At 42.8% G+C, this 21990-nt stretch overlaps 1 protein-coding gene across 1 annotated transcript in view; it reads left to right on the top strand.

Moving 5' to 3' along the window:
- The first annotated feature begins 739 nt into the window (after window positions 1–739).
- LOC148021069 (NagB/RpiA/CoA transferase-like superfamily protein) overlaps window positions 740–21990 on the top strand; it is a 101142-nt gene continuing 79891 nt past the window's right edge. Inside the window, exon 1 of the mRNA XM_087698203.1 lies at window positions 740–1042. Within this exon, the coding sequence (XP_087554329.1) occupies window positions 977–1042 (66 nt within the window). The 5' untranslated portion in view covers window positions 740–976. The remainder of the gene's footprint in view (window positions 1043–21990) is intronic.

Here is a 21990-nt window from a genome sequence, read left to right as displayed (position 1 = left end):
AATGCTTACACTCTAATGCCTTAGCCTTACAACCCTTTGTCACACTTTGTGCAATTTCCAAATCCCACTCTACTCTCATCCATGACAAGAGACACATCAACAATGTTTGGGTAAAGTGGACTAAAGAAAACTTGGTCGAAAATGATGGAGACTTTGATTGGATGGCATTAATGCTATTCTTGTTCCCCTCCCCTCGCCATAGTCAATCCTATACGACTAGGGTAAGGGAGCCAATTGCGAAATAGGTGCCAAAAAGCAAACACCTTGGGGCTAGTGATGTTACAAAAAAAGAACAATCTATTTAGAATCTTGCTTAGATGTCACTCATTGATTTGCCAAAACGTGTTACATTACTAGCTCTCAAGTGTAGCCTTATCTCCCAAAATTGCATTTTTTAAAATTATATAAACTATTTTTTAAAAATAAAATAAAAATTTAATATTAGACTCGTTTGATTCCTCTTGATATCACCTACATGCTCATATATTCAAATCTCGAAAAACTGCAAAATGTGAAATCCCCCTCCCCCCTCCCCCCCCTAAAAAAATACATCTTTTTTCTTAGGTGTTCTATAGTTGGCCCCCTTACCCTAAAATTAAAATTGTTTCATTGGAATATAGGAACAATCCGAATCGACCTAGGGGTCTAAAGAGTTAGGAATAGGAAACAATCAATGCCTTCGCCTTTGACACCTGCGTTGAAATAATAAAGTCAATGTATATATCCATTCATTTATAGCATTCGACGGCAATGAACTTGGCCACCCTCCAGGACCATATGCATTGCACGTGCTCTCTACATGTTTATCCTTTTTACCCTTTTCCTTTTTCTCTGACGTTGCCTTCTTTTCACTGTCGCCATTGAAGTAGGCAAGTAGCTGCTATGATCGCCTCAAGCCAAGGGGGTGAAGAGGAAGCAGCAGCCTAAGCCCAGGATCGACAGCCCCAGGAGTGCCCTGTGAATTGTTTAGCCCCCCATGGATCAGGCGGCTGAGCTTCAAGCTATTCGTTACGAGCGTGGCCGTCTCCAGCTCCTTGATCAGGTGAATCTTTTTCGTAATCACTTCATACGCACGCGCACACGAGAGAGAGAGAGAGAGAGAGAGAGAGAGAGAGAGAGAGAGAGAGGACAATCTGATGACTAACACGGGCAAAATGTGCACTTGACACGACGAGGCTTGCTGCTTGCTGTGAAGTACAATAAGTGAGCTATATATACTGTTGTAGATTTTATGGTTCCAAAGTCTCTACTTTCTACTGAGACTTGAGAATAGATTGTCCTTGATTTAAGGTTAATAGCATTCTTGAAAATTTAGAGTTAGAATCATAATCGTTCCTCACTTGTCTTCAATTGGTAAGTCCCATTTACAAATGTAGGAAGGAAGACCCCCTTTGTTTAGATATCGAATGGAGTTGATTTCATAACTCTAATAACAAGTCAAAAGTCACAGGTCGAGAGTGAGAGTCTACCTCACTTCTCTTGAAAATGGTAGTCAAACATCATGTCCCTCGACGGGCACAGGGTATAACCTTAAAACTAGACCCTAATGATATCTATTACCCCTTCAAGAGTGCAAATTGGATCAGTGGATACTTTGTATGTGGGAGTGCGTAATGGAAGAGAAACATGAACACAGAGAGAGAAGGGAAGAGAGAGACTGAGAAAAGATGAAGGAATGGACTGAACTGATCCGCAAAAGAAAGCTGAATATAAGGCTGTCCTGATCCCCTTCATGCAGCTGGAATTTGTTGATGAGGCCACCGGAATGGGCAGATGGAGGAATGACAGCAGGCTGAGGAGAGAGAATGTGGAGATGACTGACTGAATGAGGCAGACAGCAGGCAGCAGCTCTATATATAGCGGCTAGAGCAAAGACTGGCCAACCAGCAGCAAAGGAGTGCACAAAATCTGGCCGACTTGACAAAAACGCTACCATCCTGTGACCTTTGTTATGAGTGTGAACATGCCTACCAATTGGCATAAAGACAAAGTGCACTCAGTCCTTGTCAGTGTGAATAGTGTAACCAAAACTAAAACAAACTGACAAGTTGGAAAATGAAATGCTTGATTGTCAAAGCTCCAACGTCTCCATAGAGTGGAGATAAACAACATGAAATACATGAAATGCCACCCCCTCTCAAATCTTAGGAGTGGCTGAAGGCCTAAAATTTGCATGTGATGGAGCATAGAGGTAGGAGACAAGGCTTCGTGAAAATGTCCACTACATTGTCCTCCATGGGATAGCAAACCATTGCTAACTCTGACTCGAAGATGCATCCCGAATGTAATGGTACTGAATCTTAGTGTGTTTTGTGTGAGCATGAAACACGGGGTTCTTCTTGAGAGCAAGAGGACTTTGGTTGTTGACCCATAGCAAAGAAGGACTTGTTTGTGGAAAACCAATCTTTGCAAGCATGTGGTGGAGCCGCACCACCTTTTGAGCGTGGTACTTAGCTGCTGTTGGGGAAAGAGCCGTGGTAGGGTGTGCATGTTGCTACTCCAAGAGATTGCATTTGATCTAGGGGAGAAAGTAAAACTTGTAGTAGAGCATTGAGTAAAGCTTCTTGCTTTGGTGAAAATGTCTGCAACATTCTCTTGTGTAGGGACATACATCAAATTGATCTCTCTTGCATAGCATATCTCTTTGACATAATGGTAATGTATCTTAATGTGTTTCCTATGAGGATGAAACATAGGATTCAATGCCATTGCGATAGCACTCTGACCGTAAAAAAGAATGGGTGTAGGACCCTTCAAAGAAATCTGTAGATCGGCCAACAATTTATGCAACCATACACATTCAATTGTTGCAGTGAAGGCTTCCTTGTACTCAGGCTCAGAAGATAAGGTAGCCACTATACGCTGTTTCTTGCTTAGCTATGAAATGCATGAACAACCCAAAAAGAAATAATGTCCTCTAGTAGATTGCCTAGTGTCTGCATTACCAGTCCAATCTGAATCATTGCAAGCTTGTAAATGCAAGTCTCCCCCCCTGGAAATAATAATGCAGAATTGCTACCTCTAGAGCATGTGGCAAACCCTCATTAATACCCTTCTATTTGGGAGTGTATGGAATAGCTTGTTGTAATATGACCGTTCTACCATTTACAGCGGGCATGGACTCCAAAGAAAGTGGTAAAAGGCCTTCAAAAACATTACCAACCTCATGTCTGGCTGGCATTTGAAATTGGTTATGTGAAATATTGCATTTTCAGCAGATATGACATCCTTATTGACAAACACCTTCGTGCGTGGGTCATATATGCGATAGCGTTTGTTTTCCGAAATGTAGCCAATAAAAATGCATTTTACAGCCTTATCATCAAGCTTCCCATGAAGCTCTTCAAAACATGTGCATATGCTATGAAATCAAACACTCAGAAGTAGTGAACATTGGGTTTCTTGCCATGCCAAGCTTCGAATGGTGTGATCGTCTTCAAAGCCTTTGTAGGTGCCCGATTCAATACATGATTGACACATTGAAGTCCTTCTAACCAAAATTTATGTGGCAGCCCCTTGCTTTTCAACATACAACGAGTCATTTCCACGAGAGTGCGATTCTTCCTTTTAGCAACTCCATTTTATTGAGGAGTCATTCTAATAGGGGCTTGATGGGCAATGCCACGATTCAACAAATATGTCTCAAATGCACGAGACATATACCCCCCCCCCCCCCCCCCCCCCCCCCCCTATTAGTGCGAAGTGTCCACACTTTTAAACTAGTTTTAGCCTCAAGCTTTGTCACAAGGGGCTTAAAATGCATGAATACATCGAATTTAGACATCAGCCCATACACCCATGTATACCGAGTAGGCATCAATAAATGTGACAAAATAAAGGTGACCCCCAAGTGCAGGTGTTCTCATGGGACCACAAACATCAAAGTGAATAAGTTTCATTTTTCGGACAACAGGCATTGCATCATCCTTTTTGAAGGCAAACTTGTGCATCTTGCCCCAAATTCATCCTTTGCATGCATGAGGAGGTGGAGTCTCCACTGGAAGCAATGCATCTATCATATAACATCTTTGAAGGTCATCAAACTTCCAAAGCTCATCCAGACAGCTCGATTGCATAGTCCATCTCTCTGTCTTTGACAATACATTTGTTATCTTCAAAGATGACTTGAAAGCCATGCTTATTGAAGGTTAAAATAGATAACAAGTTCTTTGTAATGCCATGCATAAACAATACATCGAGAAGCATGAAGTTTGAACCATTTGCAGCAGTAATAGTGACTGTCCCAATGCCACAAATATCACAATTGCTACTGTTCGCACACAAGACACGCTTCCTAGCAAGGGCTGAATGCAAAGAAGTAAACAGGCACTTCTTGGAAGTGATGTGCTTTGAAGTACCATTGTCAAAATACCATGTTTGTTGCGTTTTAGTAGCATTAAATGCTAAATCAATCATAGAAGAACATAGTTGCATGTGAGAAATGCATAATCCTCCTCTATCAAGTTGGTTGAAGCATCACCATCGGTTGATTTGCTAGCTGATGCCTCTTGGACAGCCAAACCGGAGTCTCTCTTCTTCTCTTTGGCCAATCTCTTTCGGTACTTATTAATATAATGACATGCTTCTTGCAAATATGGCGTTTTCCCCTTTTTTTAGACTTATATGAGTCTTGGACAGCATTGTATGATGGGTGTCCAGTGTTACCCTTTTGTTGATTTTATGCATTTTGCCTAGCTTTATCCTTGCCTTCAAACTTGGATAGCATAGCCATATCACTTGAACGCAATGCAAAATTCTTCCGAGTTTGCTCCTCTTGCAACAAGAGGCCTTCCAACTCCACAAAAGTAAAGGGTTGCTATCCACCCCCCGCTAGACAATGTTTACCAATATCCCCCCCCTCCCCCCTGCTAGACAATGTTTATCAAAGAAGTGTGAGAACCAAGATATGATTTTGGAAGAGAGTTTAGTGTAATGTTTACTAATTCAACATCTTGAATAATGTATGTTGATTGATTCTCTCAGTCATTTCTAGGGCAGATATCGCATGAAGAGCCAAAAGATCATGGCATAGATCTTATCTCCAGAAGTGGCCCACCTAATAAGCCACCCTATAGAGTCTGTTCAGCCTAGCAGGAGGAGATTATGAGTCAGGTGAATGAGCTGTTAGAAAAAGGACCGATTCAGCCTAGCTTATCTCCTTTTGTTCTCTAGTGCTTTTGGTGTAGAAAAGGGAAGGTTCATGGCATATGTGCATTGATTTTCGTGCTCTAAACAAGATCACGATAAAGAATCACTTTTCAATCCCTTAGATCGATGATGTTATCATCAGATACGCATTAGACCGGAGGATGTGCCTAATATAGCTTTCACAAAATCTTTTGGGCTATATGAGTTTCTTGTCATACCTTTTGGGCTTATGAATGCTCTTGTCACTTTCAATCAGATGATGGATTGCATTTTCAGGCCACATAGAAGATTTGCCAGCACTTTCTTTGATGACACGATTGTCTATTCAAAGAATGAAGTAGAGCATAGAACACACTTGGATATTGTGTTCAATGAATTGCATAAGCATAGGCTGGTTATCAATGATAGAAAAGTGGATTCTTTTTGTATGAAATCCACTTTTTGGGACATATTGTATTGATTGATGGTATTTGCATGGACCCTACAAAGGTTGAGGCAATACTATCATGGCCACCTTTGAGAAATGTGCATGAGATCCGCAGCTTCTTGTGTTTATGTTCTTACTAAAGGGAGTATATACATGGGTTTGTTGAAATTGCGTCTCCATTGCATGCCTTGCAGAAGAAGGATATGCCCATTTAGATGGACAATAGTGGAAATTTCAGCATTTGAAAAGTTGAAGGATAAGATGACATCAGATCTTGTGCTTGTGTTGCCTAATCTAAGGAAGTATTCCTGGTTTAGTGTGATGCTTGTGGTAATAGCATCGGAGCTGTTCTTATGGAGGATGGCCGTGTTGTGGCTTAAGAGAGCCAAATTCTCCACAGTGCAGAGAAGAATTTGTAGATCTAAGAGAAAGAGCTCTTGGTTGTAATTCATGTACTATCTACGTGGAAACATTATTTGTTGGGGGCTGAACTTACCGTGCAGACATATCATCAGACTTTAAAGTACTTTTTGAAGTAGACAAAGTTGTCAGAGAAGCATATGAGATGGGCGAATTTTCTCTTTATGTTTCATTTTCAGATTGTACTTATTGATGGTAAAAAGAATGTTGTGGTTGATGCACTGTCACGTAAGCCACAACTTTCATCTATCGGCATGGTTCATCACACCGAGTTAGATGCCATGAAAGAAGAACATGCTGCCAATTCGAATTTTGCCAATGTATATAATCAGCTTTGCAATGGCTAGAGGCATGAGCACTTTGTGCTTAGAGATGGATTTTTGGTGATAGATGGATGATTATGTGTCACAAAGTAGTTGAGGTCAAGAATTATCACTGAAAATCATATTGCTTTATATTCAGGACACAAAGGTATTGATGCCATAGTCAAGGTAGTGGAACGTTTCTTTTATTGGCTAGCTTTGAGGCATGATATAGAGTAGTTTGTCAAGACATGCATCGTATGTTAGAAGGTAAAACATGATAGGTAAAAGGTGTCGGGCTTGTTGCAACCCTTGTCTATTCTAGATAGACGTTGGCAAAGTATTGTGATGGATTTTATCTTTGAGCTTTCTAGGACATGTATATGGAATGATGAGATATGGACTATCATTTGCAGGTTTAGCAAACACGCCCAATTTCATTCTAGTGAGGAAGAAAATAAAGACTGATTATATGGCATGATTATTTTTGTAGCACATCTTTAAGTATCATGGTATGTCATAGTTGATCGTCAGTGTGATCGAGACCCTCGGATAACCAGTTTATTTTGGAAGGGATTGTTTGAGAATATGGGTACCACGTTGAAAGTCTCATCATACTTCCATCTGCTGATAGATGGTCAATCTGAGGAAGTAAATTTTAGAGGGTTGGATCTTTTGAGGTGCTCTATTTCAGACCACAAGGCATAGTGGGAGCAGTGAGCAATATTTGACATTGGTTGAGTTTTCTTACAACAACACAGTGCATAGTTCCACTGGCAAAGCTCCTTTTGAGGTGGTTGAGGGTGTCAAGAAGATACCATCTATCTTGCAGACTAAGGATTGATGAGTATGAGCGGAAGTAGAGAGAGCACACATGTCAATCGAGGTGCTGAACAGTGTGAGTGTAAGAGTGAGGGTCGACAGATAGGTGTGTACCAGTGTGGTACACACAAAGAATAAAAGAATGTATTAATACTTAGGGTACAGGAGAGCGTAAGGGGCCTTTACAACAACCTTCCACTTAAAGGTCTCTTTTTGCCTTTTGCATTAGCCTGCTTCTTGCGTTCTTGTTCCCTTTTAAAGTACATGCAATCGGGCTTTTTATGCCCTTCGTGACCACATTGATAACAAGTTACGTCTTGCTGTTTTTCCTTGCTTTTGTTGCGATTTTTATTCTTATTTGCAGCATTAGATATTTTTTCAGTTCTTTCTCTTACATTGTAGGCTGATCCACTGTTTTCCCCACTTGCCTTGCATCTAATCTCTTCATTGAGAATAGAACCACGCACACCATCGAATGTCAAGTTGGGGTTATTGCTCAATGACACAACCAATGCTTCCCATGAATCGGGCAAGGTCACGAGCAAGAAGATAGCCCTTAATTTAGGATCAAAAGCTGACAAGCTTGCATCCTGTAACTAACTCAAAATACCAGTCATAGAAGAATCATAGTTGTATGCGAGAAATGCATAATGTTCTTCTATCAAGTTGGCTGAAGCACACCATCGGCTGATTTGCTGGCTGATGCCTCTTGGATAGCCAAACCAGAGTCTTTCTTATTCTCTTTGGCCAATCTCTTTCGGTACTCATTAATATAATGACATGGCTTCTTGCAAATATGGCGTTTTTCCTTTTTTTTAGACTTATATGAGTCTTGGACAGCATTGTATGATGGGTGTCCAGCATCACCCTTTTGTTGATTTTGTGCATTTTGCCTAGCTTTATCCTTGCCTTTAAACTTGGATAGCAGAGCCATATCACTTGAATGCAATGCAACATTCTTTCAAGTTTGCTCCTCTTGCAACGAGAGGCCTTCCAACTCCACAAAAGTAAAGGGCTGCTATATTCCCCCCCCCCTCTTTCGAATGACAACATCAAAGAAGTGTGAGAACCAATATATGATTTTGGAAGAGAGTTTAGTGTAATGTTTACCAATTCAATATCCTGAATAATGTATGTTGATTGCTTCTCTCAGTCATTTCCAGGGTAGATATCGCTTGAAGAGCCAAAAGATCATGGCATAGATCTTATCCTCGGAAGTGGCCCACCTAATAAGCCACCCTATAGAGTCTGTTCAGCCTAGCAGGAGGAGATTATGAGTCAGGTGAATGAGCTGTTAGAAAAAGGACTGATTCAACCTAGCTTATCTCCTTTTGTTCTCTAGTACTTTTGGTACAGAAAAGGGAAGGTTCATGGCATATGTGCATTGATTATCATGCTCTAAACAAGATCACGATAAAATCACTTTTCTATCCCTTAGATCGATGATGCTATGGATAGATTGTAGGGGGCAGCCATATTTAGGCGTATAAATTTGAAAAGTGGGTATGATGACACGATTGTCTATTCAAAGAATGAGGTAGAGCATAGAACACACTTGGATATTGTGTTCAATGAATTGCATAAGCATAGGCTAGTTATCAATGATAGAAAAGTGGATTCTTTTTGTATGAAATCCACTTTTTGGGACATATTGTATTGACTGATGGTATTTGCATGGACCCTACAAAGGTTGAGGCAATACGATCGTGGCCACCTTTGAGAAATGTGCATGAGATCCGCAGCTTCTTGTATTTATGTTCTTACTGAAGGAAGTATATACGTGGGTTTGTTGAAATTGCATCTCCATTGTATGCCTTGCAGAAGAAGGATGTGCCCATTTAGATGGACAGTAGTGGAAATTTCAGCATTTGAAAAGTTGAAGGATAAGATGACATCAGATCTTGTGCTTGTGTTGCCTAATCTAAGGAAGTATTCCTGGTTCAGTGTGATGCTTGTGGTAATAGCATTGGAGCTGTTCTTATGGATTTGTGGCTTAAGAGAGCCAAATTCTCCACAGTGCAGAGAAGAATTTGCAGGTCTAAGAGAAAGAGCTCTTGGTTGTAATTCATGCACTATCTACGTGGAAACATTATTTGTTGGGGGCTGAACTTACAATGCAGACATATCGTCAGACTTTAAAGTACTTTTTGAAGTAGACAAAGTTGTCAAAGAAGCATATGAGATGGGTGAATTTTCTCTTTATGTTTCATTTTGAGATTGTACTTATTGATGGTAAAAAGAATGTTGTGGTTGATGCATTGTCAATATAAGCCACAACTTTCAGCTATCAGTATGGTTTATCACACCGAGTTAGATGCCATAAAAGAACAACATGTTGCCAATTCGAATTTTGCCAATGTATATAATCAGCTTTGCAATGGCTAGAGGCATGAGCACTTTGTGCTTAGAGATGGATTTTTGGTGATAGATGGATGATTGTGTGTCACAAAGTAGTTGAGGTCAAGAATTATCGTTGAAAATCATATTGCTCTATATTCAGGACACAAAGGTATTGATGCCATGGTCAAGGTAGTGGAATGTTTCTTTTATTGGCTAGTTTTGAGACATGATATAGAGTAGTTTGTCAAGACATGCATCGTATGTTAGAAGGTAAAGCATGATAGGTAAAAGGTGTCGGGCTTGTTGCAACCCTTGTCTATTCTAGATAGACGTTGGCAGAGTATTGTGATGGATTTTATCTTTGAGCTTTCTAGGACATGTACATGGAATGATGAGATATGGACTATCATTTGCAGGTTTAGTAAACATGCCCAATTTCATTCTAGTGAGGAAGAAAATAAAGATTGATTATATAGTATGATTATTTTTGTAGCATATCTTCAAGTATCATGATATATCATAGTTGATCGTCAGTGATTGAGACTCTCGGATAACCGGTTTATTTTGGAAGTGATTGTTTGAGAATATGGGTATCACGTTGAAAGTCTCATCATACTTACATCTGCTGATAGATGGTCAATCTGAGGAAGTAAATTTCACAGTGCTGGATCTTTTGAGATGCTCTATTTCAGACCACAAGGCATAGTGGGAGCAGTGAGCAATATTTGACATTGGTTGAGTTTTCTTACAACAACACAGTGCATAGTTCCGCCGGTAAAGCTCCTTTTGAGGTGGTTGAGGGTGGCAAGAGGATACCACCTATCTTGCAGACTAAGGATTGATGAGTATGAGCGGAAGTAGAGAGAGCACACATGCCAATCGAGGTGCTAAACAATGAGCGAGTGTAAGAGTGAGGGTCGATAGTACCAGTGTGGTGCGCGCGGAATAAAAGAATGTATTAATACTTAGGGTACAGGAGAGCGTAAGGGGCCTTCACAACAACCTTCCACTTAAAGGTCCCAAGCGAACCTTTAACCGACTCCCACAAGTCTAATGCAATGCTCATGTTGAGCCTTTGCAAGACTTTAAGTGAGAACGTCTGCAGGGTTATCCTGTGATCTGATGTTAGTGAGTGTGAGTAGACCATCATCCAGAACCTGTTTGATAAAATGATGCCGAACATCAATATGTTTGGTACGTGCATGAAACATGGCATTCTTAGCCAGGCACATAGCGCTCTGGCTATTACATCCAAGTACAGGTGTTTTGGTGGGCAGCCCAAAATCCTTGACCAAATGACCAAGTCAAATAGCTTCTTTTGAAGCTTCAGTGGCTGAAATATATTCAGCCTCAGTGGTAGAGAGTGCTACTATCTTTTGCAATCTAGAGCACCAAGAAACTGCCCCACTAGTCAAGGTAAATATGTACCTGCTAGTAGACTTGTGAGTATCCAAGTCACCTGCCATGTCTACATCACAATACCCCTGCAAATCTAATGTACCCTTTCCATAGCAAATACATTTTCTTTGTGTGCCCTTAAGGTACCGTAAGATGCATTTCATTGCTACCAATGTGCTTTGCCAGGATTTGACATAAACTTGCTCACAACTCCCATTGCATGAGCAATGTTAGGTCTACTGGCAACTATAGCATACATGAGTGAGCCACAAATTGAAGCATAAGGAACACCCTTCATAGAGCTGGCTGCCTTATCGTGTTTTGGGCAATCTGCCTTGCTAAGCTTAAGATATGGTGGTAAAGGTACACCAAAGGGCTTAGCATCTCCCATAGAAAAACGATCAAGTACTTTATTGATGTACCTTTCTTATGAGAGAAATAAGAGTTGCTGCTCTCTATCTTGTGTCACACATTTGCTATGTTTGCTCCTTTTCATTTGCTTGTTCAAGGTCAAAAGGGTTGAAATTAATTTTCAGAATGATTTAATTTTGAAAATTAATTTAATGCTTGGATAATGTTGAAAATTGAATTTAGAAGGTTGCCACTTGGCAAAAATACCCATGCAAATTGAGAAAACGTTTATGGGGCTTGGTCTCAACCATTGAGATCACTTTTAAGCTGGAGGAGGAGAGAGAAGGTTCCTAGTTCATTTTTTGAGCAGAAAACGGCAGATTACAGCAGCAAGTGATAGCCATTTGGAGCCATCAATACGTAGGCCACAGTAGAGAAGGTCCATCAGGGGCTGGCGATAGCAATTCTGGTGCTCTTAAGCTGCAGGTGACTGCTTTTCTTGTTGGTTGAAACAAGCAGCAGAAAGATTGAAGGGTTTCTTTGCGAGAAATCTCTAAATTTTCTGTCTCTTTGGCATTCACTTACTTGCTTTAGTTAATTCTTAGAAGATCTCAGCTTATCTCACCTATTTGGAGCAAATCTCAACCAAATTTGGTGGACCACAGAGGGAATTCAGCTGTAAATCCTAAATTTCTATAGAAATTAGGGTTTAGCAGTCAACTTGGGACGTGTGCCATCAGTAGAAGGCATCGTACGTTGAGTTGAAATTTATGGAATTATCAGGGAATTTAGATGCCAGCCCATCCATTATGAATTTTGGTAACATTTGGCTAGTTGGGATCCAATTAGAGCAAGTCATGGGTGAAATTCAAGGGGCAATTGGTCCATTTTATGTGCTGATTGCATCTACTGCAAGAGGCTTTTGGATCAGCCAAGGAGATTGTGGAATCTCAGCTTCTACCCAATCTGTTACTCAATAAAGTTAGTAAAATACCAAAAGGGATGCCAATTTTGGGATCAATAGGGTATCTACTATCCAAGAATTTTAAGGTAAATTGTGATGGTTTGATACAAACAGCCTCATCTGCCATTGCCTTATAGTATCCTTGAAGGTTTGGTGGGTGGTATGGTAACACCACTCCTTTTGTATTCTTTGCATCCATTCTAGGGTCTTTTAATGCTCTCCCACCTAGGACCATTTCCTTGCCTTGATGTGAGTTTCATTGGGAGAGACCTGTTGATGACGGTGTGTGATGGTGGCCACACACTTAGGCTAGAACCCTTAGGGTTTTCTAGGCTAGTGTAGTTTTTACTTAGTTTCTTAAGCTAATGGGTCGGGTCCATAGGCTAATTTGTCCTTAGAGTATGTAGGCTTCATCATTCGTTCGTTTGACTTTCATTGTATTCACACACTCATTATTTCACACTCACTATTTCACACATCTCTTTAGCTTTATTTTTAGTTTTGTTTTGCTTTAGAGCATCTCACTATGAAGCTTTTGTTTTCTGTATATTTTCATCTCTTTTGTAGGGTTTTGTATTCTAGTCTTGGATTGACATGTACTTGTTGTTTGGAGCCTCAAAAGCCTTCCTAGGAAATCTTTTTGGGTGCTTGTCTTGTGCTCTATGTATAAAGTTGATGGTCTAGAAGAGGGCATCTATCATCATGGGGGATGTTGCAAACTTTGCTCTAAGGATCTCATGTGGTATCGATGGTTTATTGCAGATCATAGGAGCATGATAATTTGTGGTCTCTTAACCTGTGCCCATAGATATGTAGCTAGGTTAGGGGTCTAGACTAGTGTTGTGTACATCATGGTTGGTATGCCCAATGTGTCAAATAACCACCTCTGTGTTTGGAGCTCATGGAATTATGCTTGATAATATTCTCTCTCTAGCATGGCTAATGCTGCATATCCTCACGTGGGTCTATCTCTAGCTACTTGTGCCATGGCGAGTCTCCCAATGGATGTTGTAAATGCGAACCCTTGGTAGACATATGAATCCACTACTTCCACTTGTATTGCTCCTAGAGTGAAGAGATCTGCTCCAAATTCCAGACCTGTCTAGAATCTTGACTTAGGAATAGTTGGTATAGGCATCTCTTCAACTGGGCTAGGAATGCTCTGATCTTGTGCCGTATGGGGCGTTTGATGAGTAATCGTAATTGCCTTTGGATAGTGGATCCCATTGCTACCTCTCTTTGTAGGCGAGCTCTTGTCTCCTAGTCCTTGTTATCATACCGGTTATGCCTAGGTATCACCCCAATGGAGGCTTTTTGTGCAGGATGCGAGTGTGGAAAATGTGACGAGATGCTCTAAACACAAAAACACAATACCAATTGTACGACAAAACACAAATTGATAACATAGAACACAGTTAGGTTTAGGGTAACTCAGAGACAATGAACACAGAAAATAATAAAGTGAATGACCGCTGAATATACGAGGCTCATGCAGCAAACAAAGTATGCAGAGTGTGAATATTGTACCACAAACTCCTGTATCTCGAGGATTAGGGCATGGGTAATGAGATGGAGAGTGTGTCATACTCCGAGCAGATCTTGAAATGCAGCAAGGCAGTCTCCGAATGTTGAACATTAGCAAATGCAACCAAGGAAGGTTAGATTTGATGTAGACGTGCAGTGTAGGAGAGAGAAAGACTAAAAACGCAGGTGAGGAGAGAGAAAACAGCAAAATGCAGCTTGTTTAGGCCCGGCGACAGCTATAGGAGGGAGAAAATTGCCAAATGCAGTTAGCAGAGGTTGGGCGACAGCTTGCAGGATGAGGCAACAGCTGAGGAGAGAGAAAACTAAGCAGGTGGCAGCTCCAAACAGCAAACATAGGTTAATTGATGACGTGCCAGGCTGGTGACAATAGGGAAAACCAGCAGCAATAGTCATTAGGCTAAAATCAGCTTCGAACAGTGTGTGGTAGGCTGGAAACAGGCACTAGACTGTTGTAGACAGCAATGACCAGCTTGGACTGCGATGTCCTCTGCGTCCCGGGTGTGGGCAGCAAGCTGAAAGACATGAAATCTGCAAAAAAGAGATTAAGAGAGAGTATTGGCTGTATGCCTATTTATAGAAAGTTTGGAGCACCCAAATTAGGGTTTTGCATGTGGGACACATTAATTCTCTAGGATTGCGTTTCTTTTTAAAATAAAAGGTTTTCTTCATTAATTAAGCATGCCTTTAAGTTAAGCTAATGCATTATTAGCTCAATACCCTCTCTCAGGCCCAAAACAGAGCCTGAGAAATAAGCCCTTAACATATTAGTCTTTTACCTCAAGGCGTCTCACCGCAAAGTAGCCAGGGCATCGGGCAAAGGGTGCACGTTGGCTGCCCAGTGATCTACCAAGATTACAGAGGTGATGGTTATCTTACCAAGGGAGCCCAACTGATCACCCCAGAGAGGCCAGGGCATTAGACCAAGGGTGTGTTAGCAGAGTATTTGTCAGCTCATGTGTGAGTCTGAGCTTGATCTGAGCTTGATCTGGGCTGGGCATTTTTATTAGGTATTTTAGGTATTTTTCTGGTGTGGCATTTTATGCCAGTGGAGCATTTTATGCACCAGTCGGCCAGCATTAATGCTGTCCGACCAGCATTATTGCTCCCCACTTTTTCAGCCTATTTATACTCAGTGGCTCCTCCTCAGTCAGTCACTTCATCTTCACCATCTGCAGACTCTGTGGAGAGAGGAGCCAGTGCCAGTGCCCACGCAGCCAGTGACTCACTGTTGTATGCGACTGTCTCGTGTTCAGATATATGGATTCCATTTCCCGTGCATACATCTGAGTTCTCATCTGTATCGTGTTCTTTCTTTTCTCTTTTTGTCTTGTGTTTCAGCAGTTTATTTCAGCACATGTTTATGCTTCCACCGCTGCTCCACTTCTGACATGGTATCAGTTTTCAGGATGTGTGTTTCTGCTGTGTTTTATTGCTGATTTCAGGACTGTTTTGAACCCCTGCTGATCAGACGACTGCTGTCGCAGCCAGGCGATCTGTTTTGGGGCTGTTTTCAGCCTGCGTTTTTTGCAGTTTTGCCATCGCCTGCTGCCTCCGCACCCTCTGCTGCCTGCGTTTTTCATCTGCAACTGCTGGCGACAGTTTTCTACCTGTTTTTCTCCAGTTTACAGCGTGCGTTTTGCTGATTCAGCATCTCTTGTGGCTGGGTGACTGTTACTTCAGGCCGTTTTCTCTGTTTTTGGCAGTTTTTGACTGATTTTTTGACTTTCTGCAGCAGATTTTGTCTTCTATTGATCAGATTTTGGGTTCTATTGCATGTGAACTCTCATTTTCTGTAGTCTGTGCTTGTGTTTTGGCTGTGTTTCTTCTCTAAATTCCATCTTCTCTACTTCTCTTCTTATCCTCTCCATATGGCTCCTCCGTGCACTTCCACTGATGATAAGTTACATGGACCCTGATTCTCTCACATGGAGTGCTGTCATGAAAGCTTGGTTTGTGCAGAAGCGGTTATGGTACATCGTCTGTGGAGCTACTCCTCGTCCTCTCCGTCCTTTTCCTCTTCTTGAAGACTTTGATGAGGACAACCATGAGGAAACGATGCTCACATGGGACTCGGACGATGCCCGTGCTTACTCGGCGTTGCTTCGGTGTATTTCTAAAGCGGTCTTACCGGCGGTTACCTCCTGTAGGACATCTCCTGAAGTATGGCAGAAGTTGCAGCAGCTGTACGAGGCACCTTCCACCATGTGGACAGTCACACTTTATGGCCAGCTCCAGCAGATGAAGTTTGAGCCGAAAGATACTATTCAGTCTTTTCTTCTTCGTGTTACGCAGGTACAAGACCAGCTTCGGCACATGCAATCTGCTCTTCCCGAGGTGCATCTCGTCGGAACGGTCCTCTACAAGCTCCCCCCGGAGTTTGATGGAGTGGCCAATGCTTTGAGGGTGCAGACATCATCGACTCCTGTCAGTTTTACACATATGACCTCGATGCTTCTTGAGCATGAGGCATCCTTGAGATTACAGGGGCGGCTTCTGGCACATTATGGAGGTGAGGCTTATGTAGCTTCAGAGAGGGGTGACGGGAAGAAGAAGTCGAAGGCCCAGTGTTACCACTGTGGCAAGAAGGGACATTTGCGGAAGGACTGCAAGAAGTTAGCGGCTTCCAGGAAGAAGGAGCAGAAGACGAAGCGGGATGCTGACTCTACCGATGAGTCCTCTCCTTCATCAGACTCCGACTCCGATCCTCCGACCAAGGTGAAGTCCAAGGCGCGGAAGGGATCCTCTTCTTTGGATCGCGGGAAGGGCTTAGTGGCCCCTTCCTCGGCTGCTTTCTAGTGGTGGTGATGAGGTCATCCCTCACGACTCTCTTGTGCCAGAGAGGGAGTGTGAGCGGGTGTTCAGATGGGGCAGCCGCGCCTCATCTATATTTTTATACAGGTGCACAGGTTCCAGAGAGGGACGTCCTTGACGCATCGACTTCAGTCTGGCGGAATCAAATCCTGGAGCTGGGATTGACATCCAGGTTCATGCTGAGCTGGTTATCTGACAGAGAGCGGGAGGCTTTCGTCTGGAGCTCACATGAGGGGACACTTTGGCGGTTTGGCCAAAGGCAGGGAATCCATGGTCACATATGTTCAGAGGCATTTTTGACAGGATGGTCTTGTATGCTCCTGCGAGACATTGGTGATGGACACAGAGACATGCTATGATCTTCTCTATTTTCAGGTGTTTGGTACGATCGACATCGACATCAGGTTCTCTCCGAGGCACCTTGGTGGTGGCTTGATCACCCACTGCTTGGGTATCCATGGTTCTACTTGGTGGTTCTATGTTGTATAGTTTCTGATCCCTTTTCATTGTACTACTGTATTGTATCAGATCACCCATGATCTGAGAGAGGGTGTTAGCAGAGTATTTGTCAGCTCATGTGTGAGTCTGAGCTTGATCTGAGCTTAATCTGGGCTGGGCATTTTTATTAGGTATTTTAGGTATTTTTCTGGTGTGGCATTTTATGCCAGTGGAGCATTTTATGCACCAGTCGGCCAGCATTAACGCTGTCCGACCAGCATTATTGCTCCCCACTTTTTCAGCCTATTTATACTCAGTGGCTCCTCCTCAGTCAGTCACTTCATCTTCACCATCTGCAGACTCTGTGGAGAGAGGAGCCAGTGCCAGTGCCCACGCAGCCAGTGACTCACTGTTGTATGCGACTGTCTCGTGTTCAGATATATGGATTCCATTTCCCGTGCATACATCTGAGTTCTCATCTGTATCGTGTTCTTTCTTTTCTCTTTTTGTCTTGTGTTTCAGCAATTTATTTCAGCACATGTTTATGCTTCCACCGCTGCTCCACTTCTGACAGGGTGTGCATTAGCTGCCCAGGGGCCTACCAAGTCCTACAAAGGTGGATGGAATCAGCAATGGTTTAAAAAAAAAAAAGAACGGTTGGTTTGATTTTTCCAAAAGATTTAGCAGTAAGTGAGGGCTTGAACTCAATTTTCGTCCTATCGAGTCGTTGTTCTCCGAAGTACAGAAAAATAAGGATGGATGGCTCCATTACCTTTATACAACCAAAGCAATCCCACACACTATTTGAATAAGTGCCTAGGGATATTCAAGTATGTGTGTGAACCAATCTTATGGAGAATATGTGAAGAGACAAAAAAAAAAAAGATGGGGAGCTTAGAAAGACAAGCAAGCAAGCATGGGGAAAGTGTCGTGTAGAACTGCCATGTGCAATGCCACAAATATGGTGAATCCAGAGTTGACCACTCATGAAAGACCGAAAAGGGATAAATGCGCACAGATGCATGTTTACATGAACAGAATGCCAATGCATGGGGTAATGCAAAGGGGTATGGAATGCATAATGTGATGCAATGGTGCCACTGGACAGCGCTTGCATTGGGGAATTGTTCACTTGTCCCAGTGTACTTTTACAATCATGTCATCCTCACAGTGCGGATGAAGTTACAAATATTCATAATATACAATACATAATAAATAAGTGTGTGAAATATCTAAAGCTAAATTGTAAACATTATCACTGATACTGAACAAGAGAAGAAACCGCCCTCTCTCAAACTGGAGAAAGAAGCAAGAGGGAAGCATCCTCTCCCCATCAATTTGAAGAAGTAGAGGAGGGTGGATCCAATCTGAGGTAGGATGTACTATAGGATTGGTCAATTGACCACTTTGGTCAGAATGTCTGCAAAATTGTGGCTTGAAGGCACAAACTCTAGGCTAATAGTGCCTAGCTCAACCTGCTCTCTGGTGAAGTGGAAGTGGACTTTCACATGCTGCGTCCGAGGGGTGATGATCGGATTGCCCGCAAGGGCAATGACACTTTGGTTGTTGCAGTAGACAACTGTAGGAGAAACACAAGGAAATTGAAGTGCAGCCCCTAGTAAGCTCCTTAGATAGATGTCCTTAGCTCTATACTACCTTTGCTGTGGAAGTCGCTACTGTCTCCTTCTTATAGCTTGACGAAGAATCGGGAGCCGTGCCTAAGGAAAAGAGGTAACCACCATGGGAACGCCGGGTGTCAGGATCTCTTGCCCAGTGAGAATCGGTGCAACCCTGCAAGCAAAACCATGTCCATAAGTCAGTTCATAATGAAAAGTACACCACAAATATCTCAACACACGAAGACAAGTAATCCAATGTGACATCCTAGGTGCTAAAAAATACTGACTAAGAATACTAACTGAGTATGCTAAATCTGGCCTAGTACGAATCAACCAAAGAAGCTTCCCTACAACAGATTGATAGGTGTGTGCATCAAAGGGCTAACCTAGGGTATCCTTCAATAAATGGATAGTGGGATCAAGAGGTGTGGCCACAGGCCGTGTCTGATCCATTCAATACTATTCCACTAGCTGAAGGGTGTACTTCTGCTGTGAGACACAAATACTTCCCCTAGAACAAACTACCTCCATTCCCAAGAAATAAGATAAATAGACCAAGGTCAGTCATCTCAAAGGTAGAACAAAGCTTGGCCTTAATTTCTGCTATGACAGAAGAATCGCAGCGAGTGATAAGTAAATCATTGACATACAATAGGATATAGCTAACCCCTGCACATGTAGTGCACACATAGAGATTTGGATCATAGGGAGTAGAATGGTATCCAGGAGTCTGGAAGAACTCATCCATGCCTCATAGGGAGTCCGCTAAGGGACTGCCACGGTCAGGCATCAATTGAGGATGTAGATTGCATTGCTAACAGCTTCAACCCATTGACAATCGGGAAGATCTGCTGCGAACAACATAGAGCGCCCCATGTTTAAGGCTGTCTGATTCCTATGCTCTACGACTCCATTTTGGGAAGGGGAGTTGGTAGAGGTGAGCTGGCGAGAAACGCCATCCTCTTGTAGAAACTTAGAAAACTCATGGGAGATAAACTCGCCACCACTATCACTCCTCATGGTACCTACACGACGCTTAGTCTAGTTATGAACTAGCAGCACCCAAGCACTGAAATAGATGAAAGCATCAGGCTTGTGCTTGAGAAAGTACACCCATATGTATTGAGAGAAATCATCCACTCTCAAAAAGAAGTAAAGCACGCCATTTAAGGTGGCAGTGGGCATCGGTCCACAAAGATCAACGTGAATCAATCTCAATGGAGCCTTAGCTCTATGAGTGGACTGATGTGGGAATGGGGTACAGTTCTGCTTACCTAGCTGCCATGCTTTATAGACCTCTCAAGATAGCTTCAGGCAAGGAATGCCATCAACCATCTGAGGACGCGACAACTCATAAAGAGAGTTGTATCCAAGATGTCCTAAGCGGTAGTGCCATAGACACTCAGTGCTTGAAGGCTCCTGTGCAGCGGCTAAAGCCTGGAAGCGATGGAACTCCGAGTTCTCAGTTGTTGACACGGTAAGAAAGTGCGTTAGGTGATAGAGGCCGTTAGGTGTCAAAGTGCAGCGATGCGGAAGCGTAGGACAAAGACTAAGAGAGAGTGAACATTGAGAGGAGAGAGAGAGAGAAAAGAGAGTGTAAATGCAGAAAATCTGCAGTGTAATATGTTGTATAAGAGTGCAGAAATACACGGGGGACAGAGGAAATATCTGCGTATGTCTCCGACTTGATGACCTCGATCTCCGTCAGCTTGAGCACAGTTTGTCTCAGCCAACAGATCTTCAAGATCAGAATCTGAATAATGAATACAGAAGTGTGCCAAAAAACCGGCTAGAAATAGCCGAAAAATAGGAAATAATTGCAGCAGGTTGGCTGCATTAAATGCAGCCGACTGGAGTAAATACTGTCCGACTGCAGCAACCTGTCTGACTGCAGGTGCTGACGTGGCACTGACGTCCGTACTGTGCAGGAAATGACTGGCTAACACCCCCTCTCAGATCCTGGATGGGTCAAAAGACAGAGGGATCTGGAATGCTACTGAAGAAGAGCCTGGGAAAGCGCCTTCGTGAACAAATCTGCAAGATTATCCTCGGTCTTGCAGCACTCCATATCAATGGTCCCATCCAGAAGCTTCTCCCGAATGAAGTGATACTGGATCTCAATGTGCTTTGTCCGGGCATGGAATACGGGATTCCGTACCAAGGCAATGCAACTCATTGTTGCACTGCAGAAGAATAGGACGAGTTTGGGGGCAGCCAAGCTCCTCCAACAATCTCCGAAGCCACACAACCTCACATGTGGTGGAAGACGCAACCCGATACTCCGCCTCAATAGAAGAAAGGGCTACTGTGGGTTGCTTCTTGCTACGCCAAGAGATAACACGTGTACCCAAGATAAAACAGTAGCCTGTAGTAGACCGTCGGTGGTCCACATTGCCAGCCCAATCCGAGTCACTCCAACCTGCAAGAACCAAATCTGTAGCATTTGTACCTGTAGGATAAGAAATCCCTAAGTCAAAGGTCCCCCTCAAATACCGAAGAATCCTCAAGGCAGCTTGCCAATGCATTTGTTTGGGTTCCGTCATGAACCCTGCCAAAAGACCCACAGCAAAATAAAGATCAACACGAGTGTTGAGAAGCCAAATCAAGGATTCAATCAACTGACGGTAGTGTGAAGCATCCATCACGGGAGAATCTGAGTTGAAGTGGCCTTCCAATTCGGATCCATAGGAGTAGTAATGGGCTGACAAGTCTCCATCTCGAAAGTCACCAAGAGCTCATGAATGTACCTCTGCTGAGAGATGAAAATGCCCCTCTGAGACTGAAAATCTCGTGAGCCAAGAAGAAATGAAGAAGCCCCAAATCCGTCATCTTGAATGCGTGATATAAAGATGTCTTGGTCTCTCGAACCTTCTGTGCATGATCCCCTGTCAAAATCAAATCATCAACATACAACACAAACAACACATGACCAACCTTGGAAGTGTGCACATAAAGCTGCGGATCAGCCTTGGAGCGCCGATATCCCAACTTCAACTGAAGAAACGAGTCAATATTCTCGTTTCATGCACGCGGAGCCTGCTTGAGGCCATATAAGGCCTTCTTCAACCTGTAAACTTTCCCATCCGAGGATCCAAATCCAGGAGGCTGCTCAACATAGATCTCCTCTTGCAAGTCACCATTCAGAAAGGCCGACTTCACATCTAATTGATAAACAGGCCATTTCCTATGGCCAGCCAAGGCAAGAACAGCTCGAAAAGTCGCCATACGAGCAGTGGGGGCAAAAGTATCATGAAAATCAATGCCTAGGCGCTGAGCAAAACCTTTAGCAACAAGGCAAGCCTTGTGCTTATCCAAAGAACCATCTCTAAGGTACTTGGTCTTGAAGACCCACTTGACACCAATCACCTTCTTGTGAGAGGGACGAGGCACAAGAGACCAAGTGCC

Source organism: Lygodium microphyllum, chromosome 18, assembly GCF_053477565.2.
Source record: "Lygodium microphyllum isolate KBCC chromosome 18, Lygodium_microphyllum_v1.1.10, whole genome shotgun sequence".
NCBI lineage: Eukaryota > Viridiplantae > Streptophyta > Polypodiopsida > Schizaeales > Lygodiaceae > Lygodium > Lygodium microphyllum.
The sequence above is the reverse complement of the archived record's forward strand: the minus strand, read 5'-3'. Positions and strand labels throughout refer to the sequence as shown.